The sequence below is a fragment of the Saimiri boliviensis genome, chromosome 12 (genome assembly GCF_048565385.1).
Source record: "Saimiri boliviensis isolate mSaiBol1 chromosome 12, mSaiBol1.pri, whole genome shotgun sequence".
NCBI classification, from domain to species: domain Eukaryota; kingdom Metazoa; phylum Chordata; class Mammalia; order Primates; family Cebidae; genus Saimiri; species Saimiri boliviensis.
The window spans coordinates 59,275,519-59,299,509 of record NC_133460.1 but is presented as its reverse complement, the minus strand read 5'-3'; the positions used below and the strand labels follow the sequence as shown (position 1 = coordinate 59,299,509).

Here is a 23,991-nt window from a genome sequence, read left to right as displayed (position 1 = left end):
TTCTGCCTCGTACATCCAACAGACTCACACATCCTTAGAGGAGGGAAATGATTTCTTAAGGTTATTTGCAACATCTTTTGATCTTAGTCAGGAAGGGCAAAGGAGAGGAGCAGACAAACAATTCTTTTAGAACTTCTGAAGGAAGATAAAAGGCAAAGGAGCAGGGAGTAGAGCCTGCCTACAGGCAGTTGACTCCTCCCGCCAAGGGCTAAAACCCAGAGGGTACCCAATTCTCCTGGGTGAGGAACCAGCTTCTCTAGACAGCAGGGTGCAAAGGGCTACCTCCTGCTCCCAGGCAGGGGCCTGGGGGAGGCTTCTAAGAGTTGCCCCTGCTCTGGCCAGGTAACATATAACCCTGCCCAGCAGAACCTGTATCCCCCTCCATCCTATCCCACTCTTGTCTCTGTGGCCACTCACAAAGTTGAGCAGGCAGATATTCTCCCGCAGAGCCCCCACGCAGCCGGCAAACCCCAAGGTGAACATCACCACGCCCACCATCAGGACCAGCACCACGGGGTCGATTCCATGCATCCGGGTCACTTTGGTGAGGTCGGACAGCACACCCTGAAAGAGACAGAGAAAGCAGGGCAGCATTGGCCAGGAAAGGGAATCAAGGATGCCACCCTGGGGGGTGCAGGTGGAACGGAAAACAGGGACTTGCCTTCCCAGGCTCAGTCTTGTTAGCAGCCAGGCCAGAGTCTGGCCCCATCCATGCCCTCAGGGACCCCTCTGACCAGCAGATTCTTTTTTTTTTTTTTTTTGAGACGGAGTTTCGCTCTTGTTACCCAGGCTGGAGTGCAATGGCGTGATCTTGGCTCATCGTAACCTCTGCCTCCTGGGTTCAGGCAATTCTCCTGCCTCAGCCTCCTGAGTAGCTGGGATTATAGGCACGCACCACCATGCCCAGCTAATTTTTTGTATTTTTAGTAGGGACGGGGTTTGACCATGTTGACCAGGATGGTCTCGATCTCTTGACCTCGTGATCCGCCCGCCTCAGCCTCCCAAAGTGCTGGGATTACAGGCTTGAGCCACCGCGCCCAGCTTGACCAGCAGATTCTTGTCCACCTCAGGTCCCAGAAAGTATTCCTGGCCTCCACGTAGGCTGTGAGTTCCTCCCAGGCAGCCACCAGGCTTCTTCCATAGCCTGTAGGGTGCCTATTCCAGGCCTGGAGGGAAACAGAGCCCTGTGGCCTGTGGTCAAACTGGTCATCCAGGTGGCTAACCTTGTTAGTCCCCCAATTTGGCACCTAATTAATGAGGAACACTGCTCTCCTGAGAGGACAACAGCTTCAATATGAACATTCTTGGGGAAAACACGCCCGGGGGCAGGCCAAAGCAGCACTGCCCGTAAGTTTCTACATTGATGGAGGTATTTTAGACTATGCCCCCACTGTCTGGCCATAGGTATCGTGGAGCACTTGAAATGTGGCTAGTGAGACAGAAGGGCTGAATTTTGTTTTGTATTCAATTTCAATTTAAACACAAACCATCACACAATGGGGAGAAAAGTTCTGTAGGGTTTGTAAATTGCCAAGGGGGAAGCTGAGCCCTGGAGACTGAATCATACAGCATGTTTGCAATCCTGTTTCTTAGATTATGGTTGAACTCTCCTCCTCTTTGTTCCCGCTAGGTAAGGGACTAGGAGAGACCACAGCCCCCCTTCCAGTCACTGATCTCTGCTATAGTTTAACTGCTTCCTTCATTGTTTTTACTGACTCAGATCAGGTATCATCTAAGACCAGGGACAATTACATCTACAGCATGGAATGTTAAACATACCTTTCCGGAAAGCTGCCTCAACTAATCAGAACATTATGACTATGCATTAAGATGTACATAGGTGTCCGGGGATGGTGGCTCATGTCTGTAATCCCAGCACTTTGGGAGGCTGAGGCGGGCAGATCACTTGAGGCCAGGAGTTCAAGACCTGGCTGGCCAACATGGCAAAACCCCATCTCTACTAAAAGATACAAAAATTAGCCGGGTGTCGTGGCACACGCCTGTAATCCCAACTATTCAGGAAGGCGAGGCATGAGAATCTCTTGAATTCGGAAGGCAGAGGTTGTTATGAGCCAAGATCAAGCCACTGCGCTCCAGCCTGGGCAACAGAGGCTCTGTTTGGCTTTGTCCAGATAAATGATCCCAAGCGTCTACACTTCGAGCAGGAAGGCTGACTTCCATTCTTTGGAATTTGTGCTTCTTGGGTAGGCCTGTCCTCAACATGTGTGCTTGAATAAAGTCTCTCTAAACTAGGTTCTGGCCTTTTAAACTATTTTAGACGGACAGATTCAAAGGAATCGTAGTAGCCAGCTTCACACTTAGGGCCACACCCAGTAAGGTGGCTGCAGTCCCAGGGGCAGCCACACGGTGGCGCTGTGAGACAGATTGAACCTGCTTCTGGGTCACTGGGGCAAAAGGACATCGCACTCCAGCACTTGCCCTTTAGGGGTTCACAGGCCACTTTGAAGGTGCCCAAACTTGAAGGTGGGCCTTTTCCACACCTAAGACCATGGCAGGAAAGCCTGCAGGCTCTCCTGCCTCTTCCTGCTGAAAGCAAAGGTAAGTTCCACTGAAGGAAGAAGTCCTGGACCCAAGACACTAAAAGAAGCTTTAGTTCTGACTCTTTCTGGCCAGGCCTGCTGTACCTTACTGCTTCCCTCCCCTCTTCCCTCCCTAGCTCTTTTCAGCCCTTACCGCCTCCCCGGCACCCGTGCCACAGGGCAACAAGTGGCAGCACAGCCCCACCCTGCCCACTCCAGTTTCATCCCCTTCCTGGAGCTGCAACTGCCCCATGTGCTTCCAGACAGTAGGAGCCAGGTCTCCCCTCCTCCCCTCTCCTCCTGAGGCTGGGCAAGGAGGTACAGAGGTGCTTAAAGAACCACCCCTGCCCCACAGGGCATCCTGGGGGCACATAATCCAGCCCTGCTCCCTGCTCTCTCTCAACCAAGAGGATAAGAGCTTCAACAATAAGCATGTCTGTGTTCAGGGACATGGGTCGCCCCATGCCTGCCCTGGGCACAGCTGCAGGCAAGAGCTGAGCTCTCTCCATCCACAGAGATCAAAACCGAAACAGCCCAGCTCCTGCCTCCAGCAGCCGACCTTATCATGGGGGCAGAGTAGGCAGGTGCTGTATCTGTAAAGATTAACAACTACACACCTTGACACTGCACGAGAAACGCTTGTCAGGAAACAGACTGGAGGAGGGGAAAATGAAGTCCAATGAATCTGGTTTTGGCTGCCTGAAGCTCAGCGTCCTGTGACAGTTATACCTACCTTTTCGCTCCATGCCCACAGCCCAACTCCGAGGAAGACAACTCCAGCCAACTAAGCAGGGGCAGAGGAGAAAGAGAGAGGAAGTTAGGTCAGAAACCAGCACTGTGACCATGCTTCATAGAGCGAAGTCCACACTGTCGGGCAGAGCATGCTCCTAGCTCACATCCCACATGGCCCCTTGGGCCCTGCAGATGACAGGGGCTGGCAATGGCAGAATAAAGGGGCATTGAGGTTCTTCAGATAACCTGAACCCACCTTCCTGAATGTCTGGACAAACTCTTTCAAACTCAGATGACCCCATGACCCGGGGAGGGGAACAGGAAAAGATCTCAGAGCAGACTCCACCCTGGAGAGACTATGGGTCACAGACATCAGGCTGTGCCCTGTTTCTTCCCCTTTCTGCAACCCTGACTCATATCAGTGCACTATCTGGTGTATAAGAAGACATCACCCCTTGTGAGGGCTGCCCCAGGTCCCCTCAGAGGTTTCCAAAGCAAGATGAGGCTGCACAGGGCTGGGTACCACCACAGGGTGAAGACAGGGAGAAGCAGAGACCAGCACCACCTCTGCCACATGTGCCAGCTCTCCAGCCCTGGAGGTAGACACCAGGCACAGATAAGCAGCCACCCAGCGGCCCAGGCCATCCACTGGCCAGGGCTGAGCCTCCTCTCCGAGGTATCTATATTGAGCAGGGGGCGCACCTGTGCTCAGGATAGGCTGGGTTTTTAGCTAGAGAATGAAAACAGGCCTGCTCTAAGCAATGAGCTCACCCCAGAAGAGAAGCACCTCCAACCCCAACCTCCCACCTGCAGGAACCCACACCCCATGTGCACCACAACAGAAAGGGGCCCATCCAAATACATCACACAGTTTCCTGAACCAGGGAGGACTTTTCCATATAGAACAAAACACATTGTGGGCTCCGCTAATAAAGCTGCCTCCTGTTTTTCTGTGAAAACTTTATACCACACTGGCATTTCACTGCCATTTATCAGCATCTCACGATAAATAACAGGACCACGCTTCTCTATGACTATCAGTTTTTCAGTGTGTTCTCAAGCCTTGAGCCACTTCTGCCTATTTTACTCAATAACTAGCCCCAGGACTAGAATGGAAAGAAAAGGCTCAAGAAAAGCCCCAGGAAGTCTCGCCCAACCTGAAGGTGATCTGTGATCCAACCTCTTCTGGATCACAGATCACCTTCAGAAAATGCACACATGCCCGGTATTTTGTATGAAATTTCAGAGGGTTCATAGCTTCCCACTGCTGGCTCCCACAATGGTCTGTGAACAGTAAGTGAAGACGCCTTACCAAGAACCAATCACTCCATTTACAAAAGCAGAGCACTGGGGCCCAGGGAGGGCCAAGACCAAAATGCCGGGCAGTGGGGAGAAGGGCTGAATCCCAAGTCTCAGTTCATTCATTCATTCCTCACTCATTCGTTCAACAAATATTCATGGAGTACATCCCGAGTGTCAGATACCGTGTCTCAAGTACTGGATAAAGCACCATGCAGGGCAGAGCTCCCTGGGCTCATTCCTGATCTTTTCTACCACACCACACCCATTTCCCGATTATTGGTCCTCCCCTTAAACTGACCAGCTGGGAAGGGTTCTCTCGATGGAATGCATGACTGCTTCCTTTCTCTCTCCAGGTGTCTTACACTGGCATGCTGAGCTCCAGCCCCACCCACCTTATTCAAGGTCCCCAGCGACCTGCCTCCTCCTTGCCAAAGCTGGAGGCAAAGACTTTTTTCTCATGGTATCTGGCTGGTCACTGGTAACAGCTGGTCATTCTTCCTTCCTCCAACTACTCCACTGACACACTCTGCTTCGGGGACCCCAAGCATATGCCCCTGGCTGCCTTCCTCCCTGCTCCTCCTCCGCCTCCTTCAGACCCCTCTAGATGCTGGTGGGCCTCACTTCACCCTGCCCTGAGCCCTCTAGAAGATCTTGTAATTCACAAGGTTTAAATACCATCTGTACACTGCCAACTGGCACACCCAGATCTCCAGTCGTGGCCATGCCCCGAGTCAAACACCCTAACGTCTACTTCACTTGTCCTCCTAAGACAGCTAATGATATTTCACTCTCACCATGCCCCACTATGCAGCCTTGGTCCCCCAACCCCAATCCAGCTCCCCACAACTCTTCTCCAACTCATTCAGTGGCACCACCATCCACCCAGCCAGTGTAAGAGAGAAAACCCAGACCCCAGGCTTGGTGTCTTCTTCCTCTTTTGCCCCACACTCCCCCAGAGGACCCTCTGCTGGTTCTGCCTCCAAATATACAGTGCATTCGACCAGCTTTCCTCCAGAGTCTCTACTCCCACCTGCCTCGGCTCCACTTTACAAAAGCAGAGCACTGGGGCCCAGGGAGGGCCAAGACCAAAATGCCGGGCAGTGGGGAGAAGATCCAACTCACTCGTCTGGATCCCACAGAAGGCTCCGCATGGGTCCCCAAGCAACAAGACTGATCCTTCGAAAATACAGAACCAGGAACTCCCCTCCTGGAAACTCTGCAGTGGCTTCCCATGCACACCTAGAATGAAATGCATGCCCTCTGCCATGGCCCCCAAGGCCTCTGCAGCCAGGCTCAGTGCACATCTCCCATGACATCTCCTTCCCCCCTCCCTGTTCCAGCGCCACTCCCTGGGCCACCCTGGCATTTCTGCTGTTTCTTGAAGTCATCAAACTCACCCCTGCCTCAGAGCCTGGACATTGTTCCCCAAGTCTGGAATGCTCTTCCTTCATATCCATTCCTGGCGCCTCCCTCACTACATTCAAGGCCTCCTTTTACCACTCTGCATGGAACTGCTCCCCATCCCCCACGTGACCTCCTCTTGATTTTCTTTGAAGCACTCATCCCAGATCCCCAGCTAAGCCATCCCGAGGGCAGAGACGTTATCTGTTTTGTTCAGAGTGGCAGCCCAATAACTTGGAGGACTTGGCCCCAGAGTAGGCACAGGGCCCAATACCAGGACAGTGCTTGCCTGGGTCCTTCTAGCTACTACCCTCAGGCACCTTTCCAGGTGTAATTTGATCCAAAGGCATTCAGAGCAAATGTGGGCCAAGAAAAGCCCAGCCTGGCCCAGGTCCATGGTCAAGCTCTACATAGGGGCATTTGCCTCCGGTCAGAGCAGAACAAGCCCATCCAGCATTCCCAACAGACATTCCAGCCCCTGCCTAACTCATTCTCTGAACTGTCCACTCATCCCCTGGTGCCACATGAGACAGGAGAGAAGAGTCCACCTTAAAAACACTCAACAAAACCACTGCTGGAACTCTCCTGTCTCCTCCCCACTGCACCTCACAGCTCACCCCTTCTCTCACTTTGACTTCTATCATTTCCCACATTAATACCAGCCTCAGGCTGAGCACAGTGGCTCACAGCAATTTGGGTGGCTGAGGCAGAAGGATTGCTTGAGCCCAGGAGTTCAAGACCAGCGTGGGCAACACAGCAAGACCCCATCTTATTTTTAAAAAATGTTCTTTTAAAAAATTAGCTGGGTGTGGTGTCCCATGTCTGTACTATCAGCTATCAGGGAGGCCGAGGTGGAAGGAATGCTTGAACTCAGGAGGTCGAGGCTGCAGTAAGCTGAGACTGTGCCACTGCACTCCAGCCTGAATGGTGACAGAGTGAGACCAGGTCTCCCCCACCCACAAAAAACCAGCCTCAGCTCCATCTATATTAATAGGTTCCTGTGAATTCATGCTGAGGTGCTGCTCTAAGTGTCCTCCTAGGTGACTAAATAGATACAATGGGAAGAGGTGACTGGTTTCACAAAAGGAATTTTGCTCTGCACAAGTTCTCAAAAAAGACCCTGGATCTCAAGAGCAGTTCATATCTCCACCCTCAGGGGCCCACTCCTGCTCACTTTTGTTCCAACCACCGCTTCCCCACACACAGGGCCACTTACCACTCTGCATATGGCCCACAGACCACACCCTCCCCAGCTTGCTGTTCTTCCCAAGGTCCCCCACCCCAGGAAAGCCCTGGCTGACTCTCTGTGGGCTGGGGAAGCCAGCTCCTCACCACTATGTGCAGTTCTCCTTCTCTCAGCTCTAAGAATAAGGGCTTGGTTGGGCATGGTGGCTCATGCCTATAATCCCAGCACTTTGGAAGGCCAAGGTGAGCAGGATCACTTGAGGTCAGGAGTCCACACCCAGCCTGACCAACATGGAGAAACCCCGCCTCTACTAAACATACAAAATTAGTTGGACGTGGTGGCGCATGCCTATAATGCCAGCTACTCAGGAGGCTGAGGCAGGAGACTGGCTTGAACCCAGGAGGCAGAGGTTGCGGTGAGCCAAGATTGCGCCACTGCACTCCAGTCTGGACAACAAGAGTGAAACTCCGTCTCAAAATAAAAAAAGAACAAGGGCTTGTGTTGTTTTCCATTCTATTTTAAAGGAAGAACTAAAGTTAACTCACGCCGGAAAGACAAGAACTTGGGGGTCACATGTCAGATCATGCGTTCAATGAACAGTGGCCCAGGGCAGGAGCTCTGAGCACCAACAATCCTGGTTTCAGAGACCAGGAGACTGAGGGAGGACCAGATAGAGTAACCTACCTGGGCGCTCACATAACAGTGCCATGAATGAACCGGGTCACCGGCCCGCTTCACCCCAACAGAACCCTTCCCTGGAACTCCGCAGCAGATGGTCCGTGGGGCCAGGCCGGGTAAGCCCTGGCTGCCAATCATCTGGGAGTGAGGGTTCAGCTGAGTGCCCTCCAGCCTCAAGTGACCTTCTTTGTCTCCCTCCTATGACCCTACTGAAGAACGGGGCCCAGCTCCAGCCAAACTGAAGAGGAGGCCAGCGTTCTATCTGCCTAGACCAGCGAGCACCTAGACTGCTGTGGTCACCGCAAATAATGGCCCTTTCCTGGGAGCTATGCACTGCATTAAACATTTAATGCACTGAAGGCTATTCCTCCATGTCCCATAACACTGGCCCAATTACCCTCATTTTTCAGATGGGAAAGCTCAAATGTAGAGCAATTTGGTCCTTTGCCCAAGGTCACATGGCTAGCTAGTGGCAGACTTAAGAACCAAACCCAGATGCCTCTGACCCTGGCAACACATTATCTCACCACCCACAGAGCAGCTGCTCAGGCCAGGAAGAATGAGCATCAGCCCAAGCCTTCCACACAGGGGCACTCACACAAGGGCCCGGGGATGTAGGAGTTCCCCAGGAGGGTTTTGGGGTTGTGCAACTCTAAAGCCAAACGACCCACACTGTCATGTGGTGAGACCACTCTGTGTCCCAATCAGGGTAGGTGGACAAGGCAGCAGGGCCTCTTTGTGGGTCACTGGGAAGATTAAACACTGACCTTTCACCTTAGGCAAATGTCCCTGTGAAAGAAGGCAGAAGGTCCTCTTGGGGCACTCTGGGCTGCTCCAGCCGGAGTCCAGACACAAGAAATCCACTTGCCACATGAATAAGCATGTGGCACCTTACTCAAGCACGATCAAGTCACAAAGGAAGTGCAGACACCCAGCCAGGCCCTGCTGAACTGGAAGCGAAAGATGCAGCTCCAAGCAGGTCCAAGGCAGCCTCTCACCCATGATTTAATGGCCTTGGCTCCTGGCAGGATTTCATTTAAGCATGTATAAAAGCACTTGGCAACTCCTGCAGGCCCCAGAGGCCTTTCCTCAGCAAGATCAAGGGGAACCACGAGCAGCAGGCGATACTCTCAGGCTCTGCCCTGCTGGCCTCTGGGTCTTGCACAATCCACACGCTGACTCAGGCTGACATTCACGGAGCCTCTTCCCCTGAACAAAGCCGGCCCTGGGTCCAGTCTCTGCTTTGCAGCTGCCTAGTGACAGGGCCTCATGCAAGCATAAGACCTTCTCTGAGCCTGTGTTCTCTACAAAACAGGGATGATCTTTCCTAGGTCACAGGAAGGTTGTAAAGACTGAAAGAAGATTCTATGTGACGTGCTTACTCCAGGCACAGAGCCAGTCTCAAGGTGGCCATGCCCTCCTGCAGGGCAGGCAGAGCAGAGACATGGGGGGGCGTTCAAAGATATGCCACAAGCATCTGCTGTCCTGAAGACACTGAGTCTCCTTCTCTCGACATTGGTTTTCTGTACTCCACCCCCAATTACTTCCAGCACCAGCCTCTGTCCTAAGACAAAGTCCTCCTTTCCAGAAGCACCTGTTTTACTGGGCTTCCGGAGACAACAGTGAAGCAGAGCTTAGGGAAACAGGGCCTTCTGGAGGCTTTTCATGTGAGGTGGGAAAGGATTTTGGAAAGAAAACAGCAGGGAGTGGAGGAAGCCAGGACTGAGACTCAGCTCTATCCCTAACTCACAGAGTCAGGGCCTCGAGGAAGCCCTCCCTCTCCTGGCCTCAGTCTGCCAACCTGCAAAATAAGCAGCAGGAGACCAATGACCTCCAAGGACCCATGTACCTCCCTCTGGCTAAGCTTTGCCATCATAAATTACACCAGACGGAAACCCTACCGTCCTGGCACTCTCCAGAATAGGAAATCCCGAATCCAGGCCTGGGACCTTCAGGGAACAACAGAGATACTTGTGGCCACTTGAAATGCTGATGATTCAACTGAACTTGAGGTCAAAAAGCACCACAGGGTACGGACCCCAGACCCAACCAGGCCCTTAGAGCCCAGTGGGTCAAGGCAAGAGCTGCAGTTACCAGTCCTACATTGAAAGTCTGAACCAAGCCACTTGTCAGTGGGAGTTTGGGAAGTCTGGGAGCCAGAAGGGATGCTGGGGCTCAGCTTCCTTATGACAGCGGGAAACAAGAATCCAGAGCAGGAGGTGCCTTGCACAGGGTCACACAGCTATCACACCCCAGCTTTTCCTCCTGCCGGAAGGGTGGTTCTGAGAAAAAGCAATACATGTGCCCTCCCAGCAGAGCCAGTGAACCCATGTGAAGGCCCCAGCGTGGGGAAGCACTGTGCAAAGGACTCTCTATAAGCGGCTTCCACAGCTGTCTCTGTGTTGCCAGATAACAAGGAGCTGAGCCCCACTGAGCCCTGCCCAGGAACCTGTGTCAAGGCCCTGGAAAGGAAGGAAGGCAGAGGGAGCAGAGCCACTCAAGAGAAGTGACAGGCAGCACCCCTGGGAGAGAGGGAACCCCCACCCTAACCTTGGCACAGTTCAGTGATAAACAGTGAGTAGAAAACCAAGATACTAAAGCAGTGGTCAGCAGTTATGTGAAAAGCCAAACAGTAAATATTTTCAGCTTTGTGTGCTGGATGATCCCCATAGCAATTACTCGACTCTGCTGTTATAATGGGAAAGCAGCCATAGATAATACGTAAATGAATGGGTGTGGCTGTGTTCCAATAAAATTGTATGTGCAAAAAACAGGCGAAAGGCCAGGTTTCAACTGCAAGTCATAGCCTGCCAAGCTCAGCACTAAACTATCACACTAAAACCATGTGGACCTGGAGACGAAAGATAGGATTTCCTCTTGCTCAGCCACACGAACCCCGGGATACCCCTATACTCAGGTCTCCAACGCCAGTATGTTTTTATTTCACTGAAACAGGTCTTAATAGCCTAAAACTGTAAATAACACAAATGTTATATCCCCACAATAGACTACTACAAAACAAGAATAAATGATCTACAACTATATACAACTGGATGAATGAATCTCACTTATGATATTTAATGAAAGATGTCAGATACAAAAGACTTCATACTGTTAGGGAAGAATACTTAGTGGAAAAACTATAACTAACATTCAATCAAAAGTTACTAAATAGTCAAGAAAAGGAAAAAAGTGAGCTACAAGAGAAAAAAATCAGTAAATAAAAGACACAAGTATGACAGAGAAGATGAATTCGCAATGACTTCGAAACAGATATTGCAAATATGTTCAGGGATTTAAAGGAAAATATAAATATGATGAGGAAAGAAATCAGAGGCATAAAAAAGACCCAAATGTAACTACTAGCAATAGAAACCATAATATTAGAAATGAAGTGTGGGGAACATTCCCGTGTGAGACCCCTAAAAGGCGTGAGTCTCACTATACGGTGAGTTTGATCCCAAACACAGTTTCCTATTGGAGGCAGTCGAGCTATCCGGAAATATAGGAACTGAAAGATGAATGATCAGTTTCTAATATCAACCACAATATCCTTTGGGCCTAAAACTATGCGTTGCTGCTAGACCGAGTAACCCCCTACCGGCAACCGGTTCCTGCTTTTAACCTTTTTATGACTCTCTCTTTAAGAATAAGTTTTAACCTTTTCTTTACTTACCTGACTGCCTAATGGCTTAACTGTCGATATTTGCAAAGCAAATACCACCATAAGGGATGGCTTTGATTCCTGACTCAGAGATTCCTGAATGGGGAAGTTGAGTTAAGTTGAGTTAGGAGTAGACAAAGGAGAATCCGTTAAAAGATATTCTGATGAGCAAAACCAGAAAACCTTTTCACATCTCAGTTCTAAAACAAGATCAAACCAGAGATACCTGCAGCCAGGAGGAATAATGTCTGGATGCAAACAAGCTTTGTAATTACAGGAAATTCTGTTACTTTTTACAACCACTGATTGCATATCTGACTTCTCTATTGTATAGGCCATGTAAGGTATACATTTGCATTTCCTCTTGCTATGAGGTAAACCAGAGCCAAGAAAGTGTATTTATTCCTGGCCTTTGAAAAATAAAATTTGCTGTTTAGGCACGGCCTATCAGCCCTCCAGACGGCCTATCAGCCCTCCAGACGCCTCGCTTTCTCTCTCTCTGTCTTTATTAATTTTCCAGGCGCACTCCCTCTTCCAGGTATTGGGACCCTCTTGCAGGTCGAGAGACCCCCGGGCAGACGTGCCTACCCGTCCGGACGGTCCACGACAATGAAGACTTCACTAGATGGGTTTAACAGCCAATGAGACACTACAGAAGAAAAAAAGCAGTCAAGTGAAGACAAAGCCACAGAAACTAAAGGAGAGAGGGAAAACACTCAACAAAATCAAAAACTAAACTGAGCCTCTGTGACCTAGATAAACAATGTCCTAGGAAAATCGGAGCAGGAAGGGGAGAAACGGGGTGTACATTTGTAAACATAATGGCTAAAATATCCCAAATCTAATGAAAACAATAAACCCACAAATCTCAAAAGGCCCAATGAACCTCAAACAGAATATACACAAATAAAACAATACCAGCATGTATAAAATTGCTAAAATCTAGAATAAAAGGAGAAACTTTTGAAGTTAACCTGAGGGTGGAAGGTGACACAGTTTCATAGAGTAGGCATATGCAAAATATTTTTACAAAATCAAGTGAAAACATATCAAAATGTCTGGGATGCAGAAAATGTACAACTTCAACTATTTATATTAGGAAAAAAGGATCTAAAAATCAGTGATCTAATCTTCTACTTTAAGTAGCTAGGAAAAAGCAAAATAATCCCAAAGTAGAAAGGAAGGAATTATAAAATTAAGAGCAGCAATCAAGGTGAATGTGAATGTACTTAATGCTAATTAACTATCCACTTAAAATGGTTTCAATGACAAATTTTCTGTTATGTATGTTGTATAATTAAAAAATAAAAAATAATTTCAAAAGATTTTTAAAAAGTAATTAAAAAGAGAAAATAGAGAAAGCATCACCTAACTAAAAAACATCAGATACGAGTTTAATTTATAGCAAATAGGAGGCAGAATACCATCACCCAGGGAAGATGTGGGATGGGGTGGGGATGACTGTAGGGGCACAAGGAAAGTTTCTGGGGTGATGGGAATGTTTTATATCTCCATTGTGATGATGGTGGTTATGTGGCATGTACAGCTGTCATCAAACTGTACAGTTAAAATGAATAAATGTTATTCTATCAGATATCAATAAAGGTGATCTTTATAAAACATCAATAGAGGTAATCTTTATGTAAAGGATTTCCATTAAAGAAAAAAAGTACAAATAAGAAAAATCACTCCTGTAGACTATACCATGCTGATTATTTACCAGCCAAGGAGGCAGAGGTACACAAGCACACCAAGCTACGTGGACTTGAAAGTACCTGCAAGAATTTAACAGTACTACATGCCAAGCAATAATCTCAGAGCACCTCAAATATGCCTTCCTCAGTAATCCCAAACTGGCAGTCCCAGCCTCACACTTGCCTAAGTGGGGGAGATCAGGGGCTGAGGCCCCGCAGGGATCAGCACCACAGGCCCCACTCCTTAAGTTCTACTGGAGTTTCTTTTTTTTTTTTTTGAGACGGAGTTTCGCTCTTGTTACCCAGGCTGGAGTGCAATGGTGCGATCTCGGCTCACTGCAACCTCCGCCTCCTGGGTTCAGGCAATTCTCCTTCCTCAGCCTCCTGAGTAGCTGGGATTACAGGCACACACCACCATGCCCAGCTAATTTTTTGTATTTTTAGTGGAGACGGGGTTTCACCATGTTGACCAGGATGGTCTCGATCTCTTGACCTTGTGATCCACCCGCCTTGGCCTCCCAAAGTGCTGGGATTACAGGCGTGAGCCACCGCGCCCGGCCTCTAGTGGAGTTTCTGATTAAGCAATCCTTGCCCTTTGCCTTGGCAAGTCTAAATGCAGAAATACACACACACACACACACACACACACACCCTCTCTGTGCCAAAAGACAGTCAATTTTCTGTGAATTGGGGCAATCATTCTGGAGATGTAATTTTGACTATATGTCAGGCAGTCAAAACAATGTACACACCTTGTGATCCATTTAATCTCACTCCAGGGAATCTATCTCAGCGAATAATTTCCCTCCCTTCCCTAAAGGGAAGAATGTGTATTACACAAACTAATCACTGCATCCTTATCTAGGATAGCAAAAAAATTGGAAACAACCTAAATGTCCAATATGGGAATTTCTAAAAATACAACTGGAAAAATAATGTTGCAACCTGGAATGTTCTATATTAGTAGATGCTGATGTGTAAATCTCAAGACTGCAAGGATACTGCTCACAGGATATAAAACTGTGTGCCTGCAGACAGGACGCTGGGGCAAGGAAGAGGGAATGCAGTAAGCCTGGGATGCCTTGTTTAGCCTTTATGAATTATTTCATAAAGTTTATTAAATATTACTTAAAGAGAAAAAGGGACATCTTCCCAACACTGAAAACAAAAATACACCATACACATTATTAAAACTCTAGACTTTTCCCTTTTGACTGCATTACCAAGATGGAAGTGAAGAAATCATCTGCCTGAAGATCCAGGGATCAGGGCTCGGGGTCTGATACCACAGACACGAGTTCAAGTCAAATAAGGGCAATTCTCCATCAGTCAGAAAAGCCTACGAACAGCAGACTATCCTGGGAGGTGGTAAGTCCTCTACAAAGAGGAGCATAATAAAGGTCAGATGAAGAGAATAAGACCCCACCTGCAAAGATGCCATACACAGGGGTAGGGGAAGAGAGCTGACCTTTCCACCTTGGTTGGGCTTGTCTTCCCTTTCTTGGGCAGGGAGGCCACATGCCCAGTTTTACACAGGACAGGCCTAGGGTACACCTGTTGTTCTGGTAAAATTCTCAGTAAACTCTCTCTTACTCTCAAAAGTTTCCTGATTTGAACCTAGATTACATGTTCACCCTACTCAGAGGAGGCATCTGTGACTTTGAAGGAAGAGGCCTCAAGCCACACTGGTCACAGAGCACAAATGTCCATGGCTCTCATCTCACTCAGAAACAGGCTGTACAGTGGCAAATTCACACATTATACAAGGGTAGGCTCAGATGTACCCAAGTCACTGAGAAAGCCAATGGCAGAATGGTATTTAAAAAAAAAAATTTAACTAAAGGACAAGCAGAGGACTCTCCTGTGTAACACAGGCCTACAGTCTACTTAGAAGGGGTCTCAGTTCTTCAGTTTTAATCCATCTCTGAAGCAGATCCAGGCAAGGACTTTATCCAACCTTTGCATGCAGATTAAAGCCAATGCTTGTGTGGGAAAGCAACCCTGGAGTTGCGGACTTCGTCTGAATCATCCCTCTGGAGGATTCACTCGGCAAACCCAGAAAAGTTCAAATGTTTTGTGGAACCAGTCGGGGGTATAAATGAACAAAGACAACGGGCCAGATGCCACTCCTCCATTGTACGCCTCTCCCAGCTTCCTTTCCTCTGCACGTCAAAGTGAGATCTTCTGTACTCATTAACCAACAACTCCCCAATGTGCCCTTCACCGGCCCCTAGCAACCAGCATTCTACCTCTGTCCCTATGATTCTGACTACTCTGAGTATCTCACATAAGTGGAATCTCACAGTATTTGTCTTTTTGTGTCTAGCTTATCTCACTCGGCACAGTTTACCCACGGTGTAGCATGTGACACAACGGCCTTCCTTTTTAAGCTCTTTTACATCTATATATCACATTTTGTTTACCCACTCAATCACTGATGGACACTTGGGTTGGTTCTACCTTTTGACAATTGTAAATAATGCTGCTATAAATATGCACATGGGTGTACAAATATCTCTTCGACATCCTGCTTTCAGCTCTGTTGGTTATATCCAAAAGTGGAATTGTTGGATCATATGGTAATTCTATTTTTAACTTTTTGTGGAACTACCATACCGTTTACCATAGCAATTGCAGCATTTCACGTTTTCACTGAGTGCAAAGGTTTCAATTTCTCCACATCCTCATCGACATTTGCTATTTTCTATTTTAAAAAATAATAGCCATCCCAATGGGTATGAAGTGGTATCTCATTGTGGTTTTGATTTGCATTTAAATTTTGCACTAACAACAGGTCTAGCACAACCAAAGAATGACTTTTTAAGTAAAAAACGCTAGCGCTCTCAAAAAGCTACATTGCATGGAAGCATATTTTCCCTAACATCCTTGTGGTAAGAACTTCATACAGCCCATTCCATTCTCATTCTGTAAACCAAGAGGTCCAGAACAGACATGCAAACATCAGTGGCATGTACATTTCTCATCCCAAGCACGTTTTAACAATCCCTGGGAAAACTGAAGTTAGAAAGAGAGCTTAAAAAATCTGTTAGTGACCAAAGGGTATTTATCTATAAAGAATGCTATTGTGAACATAATTCTAAGTGTGGGCAAACTACTAAATCAAACCTCGTATTGTCCCAACACCTAGAACCGGTCACGGAAGCAACAAGTTGCCTTCCGCCCAAACCTGCCTGCTGAGCCCAGTGTCCACCATCAGCAAGTGCAATCCTTCTGCACCACTGCTCCCTGTTAATTCATCAAACAAAATACATCTACCTGGGCTTTGCTTCAAAATAATCCAAAGTGTGGGTTGGGCGAATACAAATCAAATAAGCTAGATGGTGGGAACATGGAGTTCATTTAATTAACCTACTTTTATATTTTCTCCATTAAAAAAAAAAAAAAAAAGAAAACTTATCTGAAGAGGTAAGGGCTTGGGCATTCCACTTTACACATTGTCAGCAACCTGAGGCAGACACTAGGCAGCTGAGAGTGCTCTTTCACAAGGAAAACACTGAGGCTTATCCAATCCAGGTCACTCAGCTCAGGGAGGCCCTGGGGGTCCAGAGCCAGCCTGGTACCCTCCTGCCACACTGTGAGTTTCCCAGAGGGCTGTGCACCCCAGTCTCAGGTCCTACCCCACGTTGGCATCTCCAGTGCAGAGGAAGACTGCACATCACTACCAGGAACCTAGTGGGGAGGGACCAGCAGCTTTTCCCTAAGCAAAGTGCTTCACCTTCCACTCTCATTTCCCAACCTCTCTCATGCTTGGTCTTCCTGACTGTTCCTGTTTGTTCCTTCCTGTTCTGCCACAATGCACACTAACTGAAAAACAATTAACTTTCAACACACACATTAGGAAATCTGCAAAATCCCCAAAACGCTGCAGCAACTTCAACCACCAAGCAGACCTGCTACCAAGCTGGATTCATACACTCCACTACTGGAATATAGTGCTGCAAATGTGTTACTGGGCAAGTTAGTAGAGCTACCTGATGTCCAAAACTCTCTCCTGAGACCCTCTGAAGAAACAAAGGTATCAAGGCCCTCAGCCATAGAAGCAGTGGCAGAGTGTTGCTCTAGCTGCAGAAATCAAGATGAGAGTCGGAGATCACGGCACAAAGCCAAGCAGCACACCCAGAAAGGGGAGCGTCTGGGTGTCCATGTGCCCAGTGTCAGACTGCCTGCCTAGCTCAGTGACCCTCCACCACACACTTGGCTGGGTGTGCGGGATGGTGGAGGGAACAACAGGTAAGGCCAGAGGGCTCACCAGACATGGACCAATGCTGCTCTGAGAAGCCATACATCATGAGGATAGAGCACAGACCCTCACATTAAGAGAGACCCAGAGGCACCACATCAAATACCTGGCAATGCCCTATTTCAGGGACAAAGATGTGGTTGTTAGTGCAAAGTTATCTGAGCACAGGAAAAGGCGTGGGCTAAAAGACCAAGCCATTGAATCCCACCTTATTTCTCTAGGACAGAAAATCCCCAAACACACTCAGATAAATCACCAGGAGATGAGGCTGTAAAATCAAGCTTGCGAGGCAGGGAAGGCTTAGTAAAGTCTGCCTTGTTTTAAGAGGTCCAGTCCCACTAGAAAATGCCAAATCTGCAGTAGAAGCAAAATGTGACGTCATGGTCACTCATTCTGTCCTTCTTTCTCCGCCTAGCCCCACGCAGATACTCATAAACTATGTTCCATGGTTTTAAAAGCCTCCCTGCGTGATCATGTCCCCAGGCCCTCCTGCACAGAATCAATGTCTGCCTCTCCCTGGGGCAATCCCACTGGCAATAAACATGCTATATCTCCCTTAACCCACTGACTATCTCCAGCCAGTGTCCAGTTTTTCTTCTCTTCTTTAAGGTAAGCATTCTTGGAAGAACTGTCAAGAGTCACCCTCTTCACCTCCTTACTTCCCATTGGCTCTTCAGCCAACTCCAGCTGGGTTTCCATCCACCCACCATGATCCCCTACCCAGAGCACACAGTGGTCTCCTCAAGGTCATCAATAACCTCCACTTTGTCTAAGCCATTACCAATGTCTTGTCCTCATCCTTCTTCCCCTCCCTGCACCATGGCTGACTATGCCTTTCCACTTGAAAGGCTTCTGTAACACACAGTCGCCTGGTCTTCCTTTTACCTCAGGCCACTCACTCTCAGTCAACTTGGGAGTGGGCTTTCTTCCTTGACCCAATCTCTAGCATCCTAGGGCTCAATATTCACAGCTCTCCTCTTCTCAGTCAACAGATCCATCTTCCATGCTCTCATCTGGTCTAGGCTTCCTCTGATGGTGGCTGGCCAAGACTTCCATCTCCAGGACAGTCAATGACAAAGGAAATGGTATCTCCCTGAGGCTGGCAATGAGATAACTTAAACGTACCCTTCTACCCTAAATCCTATCTCAGAACCACCTGGTACCATGATCCATCCCCTCACTCTGCAGTCACTCCAAAATCAGATCATACCGCCTAACTTACAAGCCTTCTAATAATGATTTAAAGCATTAGCACTATTATTAAAACATTCCAACTATTTATTGAGACATGTATGACTCTTTGTGACCTGGCTCCTGCATACCTCTGTTCCCACCTGTGTCCCTTCTCCCACTTACTCAGTTCCAGCGACATGGCCTTCTGTTTGTCCTTTGCACACACCGAGCTCATTCCTGCCTTCGGCCCTTTGCAGCTGCCATGCTCTCTGTCTGGAGCGTTCTTCCCCAGACCCCCTGCTTGGCCACCTCTTCATTAGTACTCAGTTTTCAGCCCACAAGTCACCTCCACAGAATGCCTTTCCCTGGGCACCCTAGCCAAGGAGCTTCTCCCTCACTGCTCTGTTGCTCAGAAGGCTGACATGGCTCTTGGTTACACATAAGCACTACAACGGTAGGATTGTATTGCCCTTGTCTGGTATCACCTCCCAGAACCTAAAACAGGACCTGGCCCACAGTCAGATACACACAAAGTACCTTGCTGCTGATATCTCACTGGGGCACTCCCAGGCTCGGAACAGGCAGCGGCAGGTGGTGGAAACAGACAGGCATCTGGGCCAGGGCCCCAGGCTTCCTGAACCCCCAAGGCTGTGTTGGCCTTACTGTGGCTTTCAATCACCTCGGCCTTTGGCCTTCCCCCATCCCCATAGTCGCCACTAGTTCTGTGAGGGCCGGGCTCACTGACCCTGCCCACCACCTTATCCCAGAGCCTTACATAGTATCTGGCAAATCAAGAGTGTGTGAAAAACCGTAATTTACTGAATGAAGGACTAAACAAGGGAATGTGGCCGCTCCCATCCACTTACCCAGAAGATGATGTTGTAGCTGAAAAGGAGGTACTTGTACCAGCAGCTGACCTTGGCGTTAGAGTATCTATAATAGTGCATCTTCTGAGAAGCAGAATCTGCGGAGAAATGTGTGACTGGTGAGATGGCAGGCTCAGCGTTAAATTCTCTCTCCCAAACCTGCTCATATGCAGATGTCAGAAAGCTCCCAATCATTTCTGTCATGTCCCTTTACCAGTCCAAGCAGAGGCCTGCTACCAAGGCCAGGTATAGGTAATGCAAAACTCAGGTTAAATCGGCTCTCCAAAGAAACAAATGAAAGGATAAGGGAGATTCGTGAAGGAAGGAAGAAAGATGCTTTTTAAGTGTCTTTTAAGTACCAGGAATTCTGCTTGGAGCATTCCCAAACATTGATCTCATCACCTCTCAATTGGGAATTGATTTTTTTCCACTTCACGGTTGAGAAAACAGTTCAAAAGGTCACATGATGTGCCCAAGTACAAGAGAGCAATGACAGCCCAGGACTGGAACCAAGGACCGGGGACTCCAAAGCCCATGTTCTTTCCACCCACCAGAGCCAACAGAAGAAACAGGGACCTGACCACAAAGAGTCACGTTTGGGAGATGAACATGCAGGCAGGTCTGGACATGATCCAGGTGTGCCCAGTGAAGAAACATCAAGATGAGGTCCCCACACTCATTCATGCAACATTTTCTGAGAACCTCTGAAGCTCAGCCTTCCAAGAGGTGAGGGAGGCCATAGCAGCCAGCAGCCATCCCCTGCTCCCTCCCTCACCTGCCATCCGCCTTCCCACCTCAACCCACCATGGCCACAGCTTTGTCTTCCAGGGCTGTAATGAAGCTTGTACTACACCACCTAGGGGGGAACACCCTGTGAACTGCAGAGTGAAGGGTGGGGCTGCAGTTTTTTCTCTGTGTCTAACCTCCAAAGCAACCTGAGAGGTCCTACCACAGGAGGGTGCTATTTCTGAGGGACTTTCTGAGGGCCTGGCCTACCTTTACTGCTTTCCTTTTTGAACCCCAGTGGCAATCCAGGAGGACCCCTAAGTCCTCCATGGTCCCTTGCCGCCAGTGCAGTGGCTGAACAGTGGGGAAGAAGGGAGTCCCTCAAGTGGACAGGTAGGGACAGGATCAGAGGTCTTTGGGGCAGAGGTCCCATGCCAGCCCCCTGCTCTCCTCCCACTTCCCAGGTGAGGAAAGTAACACAGCCCAAGGCAAAAGCAGACAAGGCCACCCTGGAGGTGAGGAGGTGACCCACCCACATCCGCCAGTGAGAAACTAGCTTCCAGGAGTGGCTACTTGCAAAACCCCTTCCTGTGAGGCTGCCACGGCAGGCTGGTTGCTGGTTTGCAATGTTCTGAGAATGAAATGCCAAGAAGAGACATGAAACCACACTCCTCTGGAAACAGATCCTGTGACCGCTCTACCTCTCCCACGGTGTGGAATTGACAGGCACAGCCTGGACACCACCACTCACCTACCAGCTCCTCCTTCGCAGGAGGGCTGGGAGAGCCTGGCCTGTCTGACCTCAGAAACCAGCAGGGGAGAACGACAGGCAGACAGCTACCCAGCTGCCCCATCCCCACCTCCCCACTTACCACCACCCCACCATGAGAAGAACACATCCATAAAACTGGCCTCTAAGAATGAGTGTGAACACAACTACCTATTGCCCAAGGACTCTACAGGACACAAGAACAAACATGAGGCCTGAACACTGGGCCACACAGAGTGGCTGCAGAAAGAGAAGGAGCTCTCAGGTAGAGACACAGGTGCCTTCCTTCAGCAACATGACCTCAGCCCATGCAAGTCCCTACTCTCTCGGGGTCTCAGCATCCTCATCTAAAGTGGTGCTCTTAGTGATTTGCCCCTAACATCACTGGCATGAAGAGCCTGGTTGGTAGCATCAGAACCACTTATTCTAAATACAGATCCCAGCTCCCAACATAAGGTTCTGATAAGGAGGTCCATGTTGGAGCCCTGAATCTGCATTTCTGACAAGTTCCCCTGGTGATACTGACATACCGCCAGACCCATGCCCAGCAGATCAGGTATCGGCTTGGGCACCAAGGGCCTGCAGCACTCCCCTTGGGGATCCTACAAAGGTAGATGGGCCTGTGAGCTGTGGTGCAGCACACAAACTTGGAAAGAGCAACTCCTTGTAGGCAACTAACTTAATGGTAGCTTCAGCTAACATTTACCAGCTTATGTTTCACAGATTAGGGTCCCAAAGCACGGGCTGGTTTGTTAATATTTTGTAGAGGTAGAGTCTTACCATGCCTAAGAGTCTCACTATGTTGCCCAAGGTAGTCTCAAACTCCTGGCCTCAAGCAATCTTCCTGCCAGCATGGCCTCCCAAATTGTTCACATTACCTGCATGAGCCACCACACCCAAACAATGGTTTGGCTTTTTTAATTGTTTTTTTCTCTCTCTCTCTCTCTCTCTCTCTCTCTCTCTCTCTCTCTCTTTAGGGGAGGGCTGGGCTACCCAACCATAAATCCATGTCTCGATTAATGCATATAGGATGAAAAACATATTCTAACCTAAAACTCAAGTACATTTATCACCGAGAATTGTCAGTTCAGCTGGAAATGCCCTATGAGGCAGAAACATGTTCTAAGTGGTAGAAACTCTGTTCCTTTTTATGGAAAAGACAATCTGTCCCCTTTCTTCCTCCTGGTTCCCAGAGGAGCCTGGAAAGTAGAAGGCTGTACCCTCCAGGGAGCTGGGCCTCAGGGACTGGGGAGGGCTGGTCAGGCATGGAATCGAATGCCTTGGGATCCTTTCACCTCCTTTAACCCAACCCTGTAAAGAACTCTCCAGAAGCAGTAAGAAAAGCCAAACATCCCCCTTCCTCCTTGATGAAACCTCCACAAAGAAACCAGCTCATTAGCAAACATGTCTGTCTGCTTTCCACAGTGTTGGTAGCTCACCTCTGCTCCCCTGCTTGGGGCCTTTGCAAAATGACTCTCCTGTGGTGACACAGGGACTCTCAATGTGAAGGTCCCTGGTTTCCTGCAGCTCACACCCATTAAGTGTGCAGAACATGGGAAGGCTACAGGGAATACTTCATAGGGATGCAGGTGGCAGGGAGGCCAGCGCTCTGAAGCAAGGATTCCCCATGGGGCGCCTGGCTTCCCTCGCCATCTGCTGCTTCACCTTCTTCCACCCAAGACGCATGACCAACTAGGAAACAATTCTGCCTTCAGATGCTGGTGTCCACCCCCATGACCATCAGAGACTCTCACAGCCATGACCTAAACCCCAAGCCCTCACTCCCTCCCTGGTAACATCAACATACAAAACTACACTAGCCAGGTCTAGGAAGAAACCCCCACTCATCCAAGAAGAGGTATGCTCCACTTAGATGACATATCCTGATGCACCTGCCACTTACAACCCAGAGCACATGCACTGCCAGTCTTACATCACATTTGGCCATTTTTGTACAACTCAGGATTACCCCATGAGGTCTAGGGGTGGGACTGTCCCAGTGACACTTTTCCCCCATCCTCAACCCACAGAAGAGGAAACTATTGCAAGAAACTGTTGCAGGAAACATTTCAGTTTTCCTTTGCCCCCACTTCCCCACCCTTGCCCACCCACCTAACCTCAGGACAGGGAGGGAAGGCACCTCTCACTCTGTCCCTCTCTGCTCTACTGGCCAGTGGGTGGAGAAGCAGGTCCTGACCCTCCATGGGGCTGGCAGATCCTGGTCTCCACAGAGTTTAAGCTGAGGGAGGTAAATGGGAGACTCATTTGGACTCCAGCCTAAGCCACATCCTCCCACACAGTGTACAGTGGCCTTCTATCTGTGGAGGGGTAATGATGGAGCTGCCCAACAGGTGTGGCTTGGAGGCTGCAGAACCCCAAAGGAGGGAAAAAGGACTGAGCGTTCCTGAGCCACTGACAGAGCTATTATCACATTTACACAAAAATGACAGAAGGCTGAGAAAGGCAGTAGTGCTGAAACTAGAACCCAGATCTGACCCAAATTGATTCCCAAAGTGATTATGGTCCCTAGCATCTCACCTCATTGGTTAAACCACATCATACCAGAGGAAGGCAGAAGTTAGCCCTCTATGAGCGGATCCATCCACAATGAACATCCAACATCATTTATCTTAAACACACGCCCGCAAGACGACTAAGAATATTCCTAAGAGTAGGGATGGGTAAACTCTTCGCAAATATTAAGTACCATTCCAGCAGAGAATAATCTCCAAAAGCTACATTGTATACAAAGAAAAAAAATTGAGACCTCAAACTGTCTCAACTCTAAGAACATGATACAAAATAAAGCATCAGTGTGGCAGGTAAAAGGCACGTTTATCAAAATATCAACTTCTCAAAATGGGGCAAAGGGAGAACTGTTTAACAGTGGTGAGACAACTGGTTAGCAACCTGAGGGGAGTTAAATAATAAGCAAATAACAATTAGACATTTAAAGGGCATACGCACATGCATGCACACACCCACACCCAGAGAACAGG

At 48.8% G+C, this 23,991-nt stretch overlaps 1 protein-coding gene across 4 annotated transcripts in view; it reads right to left on the bottom strand.

Moving 5' to 3' along the window:
- The window catches only part of TSPAN14 (tetraspanin 14), a 66,111-nt gene that overhangs the window by 11,779 nt on the left and 30,341 nt on the right, over positions 1-23,991 (bottom strand). For all 4 annotated transcript variants that reach the window (XM_074382490.1, XM_039478431.2, XM_074382487.1 and 1 more), the window contains 3 exons: positions 19,498-19,595; positions 3,274-3,324; positions 418-564 (listed from right to left, as the gene is read on the bottom strand). In XM_074382490.1, coding sequence (XP_074238591.1) covers positions 418-564; positions 3,274-3,324; positions 19,498-19,578 — 279 coding nt within the window. In that variant the 5' untranslated portion in view covers positions 19,579-19,595. The remainder of the gene's footprint in view (positions 1-417; positions 565-3,273; positions 3,325-19,497; positions 19,596-23,991) is intronic.